Below are 10,918 nucleotides of genomic sequence, written 5' to 3'. Positions count from 1 at the left end.
ACATTGTTTGGGAAAATACGCCATCAAAATGCCCTTAAATTCCTCGTGTACATGGTATCCTGGTATTTTTCTCTCATTTTTTATCATGAACACAATAGTACACATGAGGTAACAATTACGGCAATAGGCACGATGTATGCACATATTATGTTTTATCAGCCAGTATATTGTTATCACTTATCATGTGTGTAAACACTTTATTTGAAACCCCTTATTGAATGCTACTCAATATCTTTTCGTTGTAGAGATATCCCTTGGAAAAAGGCATCTTTTTGCCGAAATGCATTGGGAATGTGTATATGTTTGATTCATCATCAAATATGGAAAATACATGAACCCGATATTCTTGTGATGATAACAAGATGAACAGATGAAATAATAAACGAAGATTTCGAAAAATTCTAGTTTGTACTTATTGATTATCTTGAAGAAAGTCCATTCATTATTGGAACCCGGGGGACATACCCCACACTAGTGGGGGTGCTACCTTCAATACAATCCTGGTATAGCCGACACAACTCCCCGAGCTCAAGTGTCAATCCTGACCTCAAATAAATGGGCAAAAAGACTTTGAGATTTGTGAGCACTAAATGTTAGAACAGTCTTATTAGAGGGTTTAGGTCCACTGAGTTTTAGAGAAATACCTGGTGTGAGTCTGTTGCTATTGTGGTTGTGTTTGAAGGCAGAGTCCTCAAATGTCTTGTTTTAGTAATTGGATTCCCATTTTTTCAACTATTTGCAGTAAATATGTGGTGTAAAACCCACCATTTGAATCCATTTTTTTCAAATTTTCTTGCGGGAGAGAACCCCCCGCACCCTCCTTTTGCAGTTCGGGCTCACTCGGTTACTTATTGCATTAGGGTACAACTTTTTTCACCACACCACTTTCAAAATCCACCAGCCCCCACTGTCTACTACATAGATATGCATAAATAGAAAATACAAACAGAGTAGGGTGTGGTAACTCAGTGGTTGTTCCCTGCTGCATAAGATCGTCTGTGCCACAGACAACGTGTCAGTCATTAGGTTTTCTAAATGTAACTCTAAAAGGTGAAAATCTACTAGTCAAAGGCTTGCTTCTACCATCTGAAGTTGTTTACAACTTTTGTTGGATTTACAAAAACTCCAAAGTGTACACGCCTGAATCTTTAAAAATTGGTGATTTGTGTGCCGATGCCTAGGCCTAAACCAAGGAATTCTCCATCTTTGTGAAATCCTCCTGAATTTGTACACTCCTGATGTGCATGTTAACTAAAATTATTAACCTTTCTCCTATACCCGTTCTAGAAAGGAAGGCTTAGGGCACATTTTCACACCATTTAACTACTAAATCCTACCTCTTCACAAACATTGTAGGTGGGTGAACGAAGTGGAAATTATTTATAAATGTTTGTGAAAATCTTCAAAGTTAAAACTGAGTTGATGTAATCACATATCCAGTGGCCATATGCTTCCCTGTGAAATGGGCATTACAACATTAACCTTAAATTAACCGTGGCAGGAAATTCTACAGCTCTGTAGTGTTTTCTACTATCTTAATCTCAATCAATAAATCTTAGGAAAAGTCTGCCGTTATCAAGACGTGAGCGTTTAAGTATGCAAATCTCTTTGTGAAATTGCCCAGATTGCTTGCTAAGCTGCAGTTGTAAAGTTTTTGCAAATAAATATACCTGGTACCTCAACACATTTTACTGATTAAACACAAGACAACCACTCGTTGAACAGGAAGACCGAGTCCACAATAAAATGTCTTTTATTCTTTTAGCATCTTATCCATGTAAGACAGGCTGTTCATTTCACTTTACCTTTCAAGACCTAGGAAGTAAGACAGCAGGGTGACAAAGAAAAAGACCCACACAAAGTGAGAAAGAGGGTTAAAGGGAAAAAGACAGCTACAAAAAAATATGTCAAGAGGACAGAGAGATCAAGGACACAAGGACAGACAATCGGAAAGAAAGAAGTACAAGTACAAGAGATAAACCGCAGTCGTTTACAGACATTAATATAAAGAAAGTGAGAGGCAGATGTACGGAAAAGAGAAAGAACAAAGAAATGGGAAGACAGGGTCAAGGAATTAAATGGGTAGAGCATAGAATAGCAGAGTGAATGATACATTGAAAAAGGGAAGGAGAAGCAAAGGAGCTAAAGAATAGATTTAGAATGAAAAAGTGAAGGAGTCTGAGACAGACAGAAGAGACAGCATTAGTGCTTTACAAGACGACTACTGTGCCGGCTTTGCTCAAGGATTGCTGACTAAAGAACAGAGAAGGGTACTATTCACAGTATTTCTTTCCGTGTGTTTTTAATCTACAGAATAAAGGATTGTATGTACAATAAAACTATGTAATGCCCTTGACAAATGCATACTTTTTTCATAAAGCACGGACGATATTTGCAGGAAAGATAATGTTTGTGCACAGCAGCACAGTCACAGAGGGTTTGTACATGATATTCCCAGGTATCACAGATGAGAGGCAAAAGCCAGGAGGCAAAACTTAGAAGTCAATTTTAAAACCATTCATCTCAAGGAATGCTTGAACTGGCCAACTCCTCAGAAATGTGGACTCCTCCCCAAACCCCACCCGCAACACACTTTTTAAAATGTGCTAAATTTGCAATAAAAAAAGTCCTGGTTCTTGTATATCTCATAAACTATAAATAAACACTGCATAGTTCAATGTTCTGAAAAATTATTGCAGTATGATGGATCCCACGTGGACATCAATAGGGTGCGAAAAGAACCGGTGTGTGGGTGGTCCTCATAGGCCCAGGGGCGGGTCGCAAGAGTGCCGGCTGGAGGGTGGTACTCTGAAACAGGGTGGGGGCTGGACCTGTTCTGAAGCTGAATGGAGAGTTGGCGGCCATCGAGGCTGCGGCTGCGGCGGCGGCAGCAGCTAGGGGGCTGCTTACAATCCGCGGTGCTAATGGCTTTAAGTGTTCTTTTGAAAAGGCTAATTTTACCTGTGGAAAAGAAAAGAGAGCAAATTAAGCAAATGTAAAGACCTATCATTCAGAAAGCATGCCACTGCGGTTAAGATACCCACGCCCTGGTAGACTCTCGGCTGACATAAAAATGTTTACTCACCATTATTAACTGGGCCACAAAAGACTATTGTAATTTAAAAACATTAATGGATCTACCTTTATTTGTAGGGTGACCAGGCCATGGTGGAAGGATGATGGGCATCGTAAACATCAGTATGTTGTGAGTACTTGTGGGCCAGCAGCATTGCTGATAAGAATATTGCCTTGTTGAGGCACGCAAATCAAGGTGAGTCCACAAGGATTTCCTTGCAGAACTGCTTTAATATTTGGTATCTGTACAGGAATTCCGGGGATTCCATTGAGGCCAAGAGTCCCAAGGTAGACTGGTAATCCCAATAATTATCTTCCTTAGGGTGATAAAAGAGAAACAAATACGATTACCCTGGCTAACACCACAAGCATAAGTGGTGCATAAGGGGATCCCTCACAGTACTGAGCATGCTCATGGTGTCAGCATGAAACCCCTATGATTTCCATTTTATACCAGGCACCATTCAGCTAACCTAAGTCCAGAAAATATTATACCAGCACCTTCCAAGCTAAACTCATTCCAGACAATATGATACCATGTACCTTGCAAGCTAACCTCAGTCCGTCTGTGCTGCCTGGAATATGTGCCTCCATCTGTGCAGGCCCTGTAGTGCATTCCTCCATCTGACCAGACTCTGGAGCGTATGTCTCGGTTACTGTGGGCCCTGGAGTGCATGCTTCTATCTCTGTGGGGCGGGCAGTGTATGCCTCTATCTCTGTGGGCCCTGAAGCGCATTCCTCTATCTCTGCGGGCCTTGAAGTGCATATCTCTAGCTCTGTGGTCCCTGAAGTGCATGCCTTTATCTCTGTGGGCCCTGGAGTGCATGCTCCATCTTTGTGGGACCTGGAGTGCATGCATCTAGCTCTGTGGGCCCCGAAGTGCATTTCTCTAGCTCTGTGGGCACTGGAGTGCATGCCTCTACCTCTGAGGGCCTTGCAGTGCATGCCTCTATCTCTGTGGGCCCTGGCAGTGCATGCCTCTATCTCTGTGGGTCTTGGAGTGCATGCCTCTACCTCTGAGGGCCTTGCAGTGCATGCCTCTATCTCTGTGAGCCCTGGCAGTGGATGCCTCTATCTCTGTGGGTCTTGGAGTGCATGCCTCTATCTCTGTGGGCCTTGGAGTGAATGCCTCTATCTCTGTGGGTCTTGGGGTGCATGCCTCAGTCTCTGTGGGCCCGGGCAGTGCATGCCTCTATCTCTGTGGGACCTGGAGTGCATGCATCTATCTCTGTGGGACCTGGAGTGCATGCCTCTATGTCTCTGGGCCCTGGAGTGCATGCCTCTATCTCTGTGGGCCCTGGAGTGCATGCCTGAATCTCTGTGGGCCTTGGAGTGCATGCCTCTATCTCTGTGGGACCTGGAGTGCATGCCTCTATCTCTGTGGGTCCTGGAGTGCATGCCTCTATCTCTGTGGGTCCTGGAGTGCAGGCCTCTATCTCTGTGGGTCCTGGAGTGCATGCCTCTATCTCTGTGGGCCCTGGAGTGCATGCCTCTATCTCTGTGGGCCCTGGAGTGCATGCCTCTATCTCTGTGGGCCCGGGCAGTGCATGCCTCTACCTCTGTGGGCCTTGGAGTGCATGCCTCTACCTCTGAGGGCCCGGGCAGTGCATGTCTCTATCTCAGTGGGCCCTGGAGTGCATGCCCCTATCTCTGTGGGCCCTGGAGTGCATGCCTCTATCTATGTGAGACCTGGAGTGCATGCCTCTATCCCTGTGGGCCCTGGAGTGCATGCCTCTATGTCTCTAGGCCCTGGAGTGCATGCCTCTATCTCTGTGGGCCCTGGAGTGCAGGCCTCTATCTCTGTGGGCCCTGGAGTGCATGCCTCTATGTCTCTGGGCCCTGGAGTGCATGCCTCTATCTCTCTGGGCCCTGGAGTGCATGTCTCTATCTCAGTGGGTCCTGGAGTGCATGCCTCTATCTCTGTGGGCCCTGGAGTGCAGGCCTCTATCTCTGTGGGCCCTGGAGTGCATGCCTCTATGTCTCTGGGCCCTGGAGTGCATGCCTCTATCTCTGTGGGCCCTGGAGTGCATGCCTGAATCTCTGTGGGCCTTGGAGTGCATGCCTCTACCTCTGTGGGCCCTGGAGTGCATGCCTCTATCTCTCTGGGCCCTGGAGTGCAGGCCTCTATCTCTGTGGGCCCTGGAGTGCATGCCTCTATGTCTCTTGGCCCTGGAGTGCATGCCTCTATCTCTCTGGGCCCTGGAGTGCATGTCTCTATCTCAGTGGGTCCTGGAGTGCATGCCTCTATCTCTGTGGGCCCTGGAGTGCAGGCCTCTATCTCTGTGGGCCCTGGAGTGCATGCCTCTATGTCTCTGGGCCCTGGAGTGCATGCCCCTATCTCTGTGGGCCCTGGAGTGCAGGCCTCTATCTCTGTGGGCCCTGGAGTGCATGCCTCTATGTCTCTGGGCCCTGGAGTGCATGCCTCTATCTCTCTGGGCCCTGGAGTGCATGTCTCTATCTCTGTGGGCCCTGGAGTGCATGCCTCTATCTCTGTGGGCCCTGGAGTGCATGCCTCTATCTCTGTGGGCCGTGGAGTGCATGCCTCTATCTCTGTGGGCCCTGGAGTGCATGCCTCTATCTCTGTGGGCCCTGGAGTGCATGCCTGAATCTCTGTGGGCCTTGGAGTGCATGCCTCTATCTCTCTGGGCCCTGGAGTGCATGCCTCTATCTCTCTGGGCCCTGGAGTGCATGCCTCTATGTCTCTGGGCCCTGGAGTGCATGCCTCTATCTCTGTGGGACATGGAGTGCATGCCTCTATCTCTGTGGGTCCTGGAGTGCATGTCTCTATCTCTGTGGGCCCTGGAGTGCAGGCCTCTATCTCTGTGGGCCCTGGAGTGCATGCCTCTATGTCTCTGGGCCCTGGAGTGCATGCCTCTATCTCTCTGGGCCCTGGAGTGCATGTCTCTATCTCTGTGGGCCCTGGAGTGCATGCCTCTATCTCTGTGGGCCCTGGAGTGCATGCCTCTATCTCTGTGGGCCCTGGAGTGCATGCCTCTATCTCTGTGGGCCCTGGAGTGCATGCCTCTATCTCTGTGGGCCCTGGAGTGCATGCCTGAATCTCTGTGGGCCTTGGAGTGCATGCATCTATCTCTCTGGGCCCTGGAGTGCATGCCTCTATCTCTCTGGGCCCTGGAGTGCATGCCTCTATGTCTCTGGGCCCTGGAGTGCATGCCTCTATCTCTGTGGGACATGGAGTGCATGCCTCTATCTCTCTGGGCCCTGGAGTGCATGCCTCTATCTCTGTGGGCCCTGGAGCGCATGCCTGAATCTCTGTGGGCCTTGGAGTGCATGCCTCTATCTCTCTGGGCCCTGGAGTGCATGCCTCTATCTCTGTGGGCCTTGGAGTGCATGCCTCTATCTCTGTGGGCCATAGAGTGCATGCTTCTATCTCTGAGGGCCTTGGAGTGCATGCCTCTATCTCTGTGGGCCTTGGAGTGCATGCCTCTATCTCTCTGGGCCCTGGAGTGCATGCCTCTAGCTCTGTGGGCCCTGGAGTGCATGCCTGAATCTCTGTGGGCCTTGGAGTGCATGCCTCTATCTCTCTGGGCCCTGGAGTGCATGCCTCTATCTCTGTGGGCCTTGGAGTGCATGCCTCTATCTCTGTGGGCCATAGAGTGCATGCTTCTATCTCTGAGGGCCTTGGAGTGCATGCCTGAATCTCTGTGGGCCTTGGAGTGCATGCCTCTATGTCTCTGGGCCCTGGAGTGCATGCCTCTATCTCTGTGGGCCTTGGAGTGCATGCCTCTATCTCTCTGGGCCCTGGAGTGCATGCCTCTATCTCTGTGGGCCCTGGAGTGCATGCCTGAATCTCTGTGGGCCTTGGAGTGCATGCCTCTATCTCTGTGGGCCATAGAGTGCATGCTTCTATCTCTGAGGGCCCTGGAGTGCATGCCTCTATCTCTGTGGGCCTTGGAGTGCATGCCTCTATCTCTGTGGGCCTTGGAGTGCATGCCTCTATCTCTGTGGGCCCTGGAGTGCATGGCTCTATGTCTGTGGGACCTTGGAGTGCATGTCTCTATCTGTCAGGGCCTTGTGGCGCATGCCTCAATCTCTGTGGGTCCTGGAGTGCATGCCTCTATCTCTGTGGGCCCTGGAGTGCATGTCTCTATCTCAGTGGGCCCTGGAGTGCATGTCTCTATCTCTGTGGGCCCTGGAGTGCATGCCTCTATCTCTGTGGGCCCTGGAGTGCATGTTTCTATCTCTGTGGGCCCGAGAGTGCATGCCTCTATCTCTGTGGTCCCTGGAGTGCAGGCCTCTATCTCTGTGGGCCCTGGAGTGCATGTCTCTATCTCTGTGGGCCCTGGAGTGCATGCCTCTATCTCTGTGGGCCCTGGAGTGCATGTTTCTATCTCTGTGGGCCCGAGAGTGCATGCCTCTATCTCTGTGGGCCCTGGAGTGCATGCCCCTATCTCTCTGGGCCCTGGAGTGCAGGCCTCTATCTCTGTGGGCCCTGGAGTGCATGCCTGAATCTCTGTGGGCCTTGGAGTGCAGGACTCTACCTCTGTGGGCCCTGGAGTGCATGCCTCTATCTCTGTGGGCCTTGGAGTGCATGCCTCTATCTCTGTGGTCCCTGGAGTGCATGCCTCTATGTCTCTGGGCCCTGGAGTGCATGCCTCTATCTCTCTGGGCCCTGGAGTGCATGCCTCTATCTCTGTGGGCCCTGGAGTGCATGCCTCTATCCCTCTGGGCCCTGGAGTGCATGCCTCTATCTCTGTGGGCCCTGGAGTGCATGTCTCTATCTCTGTGGGCCTTGGAGAGCAGGCCTCTATCTCTGTGGGCCCTGGAGTGCATGCCTCTATGTCTCTGGGCCCTGGAGTGCATGTCTCTATCTCAGTGGGTCCTGGAGTGCATGCCTCTATCTCTGTGGGCCCTGGAGTGCAGGCCTCTATCTCTGTGGGCCCTGGAGTGCATGTGTCTATCTCTGTGGGCCCGAGAGTGCATGCCTCTATCTCTGTGGGCCCTGGAGTGCAGGCCTCTATCTCTGTGGGCCCTGGAGTGCATGTCTCTATCTCTGTGGGCCCTGGAGTGCATGCCTCTATCTCTGTGGGCCCTGGAGTGCATGTTTCTATCTCTGTGGGCCCGAGAGTGCATGCCTCTATCTCTGTGGGCCCTGGAGTGCATGCCTCTATCTCTCTGGGCCCTGGAGTGCAGGCCTCTATCTCTGTGGGCCCTGGAGTGCATGCCTGAATCTCTGTGGGCCTTGGAGTGCAGGACTCTACCTCTGTGGGCCCTGGAGTGCATGCCTCTATCTCTGTGGGCCTTGGAGTGCATGCCTCTATCTCTGTGGGCCCTGGAGTGCATGCCTCTATGTCTCTGGGCCCTGGAGCGCATGCCTCTATCTCTCTGGGCCCTGGAGTGCATGCCTCTATCTCTGTGGGCCCTGGAGTGCATGCCTCTATCCCTCTGGGCCATGGAGTGCATGCCTCTATCTCTGTGGGCCCTGGAGTGCCTGTCTCTATCTCTGTGGGCCTTGGAGTGCAGGCCTCTATCTCTGTGGGCCCTGGAGTGCATGCCTCTATGTCTCTGGGCCCTGGAGTGCATGCCTCTATCTCTGTGGGCCCTGGAGTGCAGGCCTCTATCTCTGTGGGCCCTGGAGTGCATGCCTCAATCTACGAGGGCCCTGGAGTGCATGCCTGAATCTCTGTGGGCCTTGGAGTGCATGCCTCTATCTCTCTGGGCCCTGGAGTGCATGCCTCTATCTCTGTGGGCCTTGGAGTACATGCCTCTATCTCTGTGGGCCATAGAGTGCATGCTTCTATCTCTGAGGGCCTTGGAGTGCATGCCTCTATCTCTGTGGGCCTTGGAGTGCATGCCTCTATCTCTCTGGGCCCTGGAGTGCATGCCTCTATCTCTGTGGGCCCTGGAGTGCATGCCTGAATCTCTGTGGGCCTTGGAGTGCATGCCTCTATCTCTCTGGGCCCTGGAGTGCATGCCTCTATCTCTGTGGGCCTTGGAGTGCATGCCTCTATCTCTGTGGGCCATAGAGTGCATGCTTCTATCTCTGAGGGCCTTGGAGTGCATGCCTGAATCTCTGTGGGCCTTGGAGTGCATGCCTCTATGTCTCTGGGCCCTGGAGTGCATGCCTCTATCTCTGTGGGCCTTGGAGTGCATGCCTCTATCTCTCTGGGCCCTGGAGTGCATGCCTCTATCTCTGTGGGCCCTGGAGTGCATGCCTGAATCTCTGTGGGCCTTGGAGTGCATGCCTCTATCTCTGTGGGCCATAGAGTGCATGCTTCTATCTCTGAGGGCCCTGGAGTGCATGCCTCTATCTCTGTGGGCCTTGGAGTGCATGCCTCTATCTCTGTGGGCCTTGGAGTGCATGCCTCTATCTCTGTGGGCCCTGGAGTGCATGGCTCTATGTCTGTGGGACCTTGGAGTGCATGTCTCTATCTGTCAGGGCCTTGTGGCGCATGCCTCAATCTCTGTGGGTCCTGGAGTGCATGTCTCTAACTCTGTGGGCCCTGGAGTGCATGTCTCTATCTCAGTGGGCCCTGGAGTGCATGTCTCTATCTCTGTGGGCCCTGGAGTGCATGCCTCTATCTCTGTGGGCCCTGGAGTGCATGTTTCTATCTCTGTGGGCCCGAGAGTGCATGCCTCTATCTCTGTGGTCCCTGGAGTGCAGGCCTCTATCTCTGTGGGCCCTGGAGTGCATGTCTCTATCTCTGTGGGCCCTGGAGTGCATGCCTCTATCTCTGTGGGCCCTGGAGTGCCTGTTTCTATCTCTGTGGGCCCGAGAGTGCATGCCTCTATCTCTGTGGGCCCTGGAGTGCATGCCTCTATCTCTCTGGGCCCTGGAGTGCAGGCCTCTATCTCTGTGGGCCCTGGAGTGCATGCCTGAATCTCTGTGGGCCTTGGAGTGCAGGACTCTACCTCTGTGGGCCCTGGAGTGCATGCCTCTATCTCTGTGGGCCTTGGAGTGCATGCCTCTATCTCTGTGGTCCCTGGAGTACATGCCTCTATGTCTCTGGGCCCTGGAGTGCATGCCTCTATCTCTCTGGGCCCTGGAGTGCATGCCTCTATCTCTGTGGGCCCTGGAGTGCATGCCTCTATCCCTCTGGGCCCTGGAGTGCATGCCTCTATCTCTGTGGGCCCTGGAGTGCATGTCTCTATCTCTGTGGGCCTTGGAGTGCATGCCTCTATCTCTGTGGGCCCTGGAGTGCATGCCTCTATGTCTCTGGGCCCTGGAGTGCATGTCTCTATCTCAGTGGGTCCTGGAGTGCATGCCTCTATCTCTGTGGGCCCTGGAGTGCAGGCCTCTATCTCTGTGGGCCCTGGAGTGCATTTTTCTATCTCTGTGGGCCCGAGAGTGCATGCCTCTATCTCTGTGGGCCCTGGAGTGCAGGCCTCTATCTCTGTGGGCCCTGGAGTGCATGTCTCTATCTCTGTGGGCCCTGGAGTGCATGCCTCTATCTCTGTGGGCCCTGGAGTGCATGTTTCTATCTCTGTGGGCCCGAGAGTGCATGCCTCTATCTCTGTGGGCCCTGGAGTGCATGCCTCTATCTCTCTGGGCCCTGGAGTGCAGGCCTCTATCTCTGTGGGCCCTGGAGTGCATGCCTGAATCTCTGTGGGCCTTGGAGTGCAGGACTCTACCTCTGTGGGCCCTGGAGTGCATGCCTCTATCTCTGTGGGCCTTGGAGTGCATGCCTCTATCTCTGTGGGCCCGAGAGTGCATGCCTCTATCTCTGTGGTCCCTGGAGTGCAGGCCTCTATCTCTGTGGGCCCTGGAGTGCATGTCTCTATCTCTGTGGGCCCTGGAGTGCATGCCTCTATCTCTCTGGGCCCTGGAGTGCATGCCTCTATCTCTGTGGGCCCTGGAGTGCATGCCTCTATCCCTCTGGGCCCT

At 52.3% G+C, this 10,918-nt stretch overlaps 1 protein-coding gene across 2 annotated transcripts in view; it reads right to left on the bottom strand.

The window, feature by feature from the left end:
• Positions 1-1,730: 1,730 nt before the first annotated feature.
• ZNF385D (zinc finger protein 385D) overlaps positions 1,731-10,918 on the bottom strand; it is a 492,120-nt gene continuing 482,932 nt past the window's right edge. For both annotated transcript variants that reach the window (XM_078663994.1, XM_078663993.1), the window contains one exon: positions 1,731-2,961. In XM_078663994.1, coding sequence (XP_078520120.1) covers positions 2,722-2,961 — 240 coding nt within the window. In that variant the 3' untranslated portion in view covers positions 1,731-2,721. The remainder of the gene's footprint in view (positions 2,962-10,918) is intronic.

This window comes from Lissotriton helveticus, chromosome 10 (assembly GCF_964261635.1).
Source record: "Lissotriton helveticus chromosome 10, aLisHel1.1, whole genome shotgun sequence".
Taxonomy (NCBI): Eukaryota; Metazoa; Chordata; class Amphibia; order Caudata; family Salamandridae; genus Lissotriton; species Lissotriton helveticus.
This window is presented reverse-complemented; position numbering and strand designations above follow the sequence as displayed.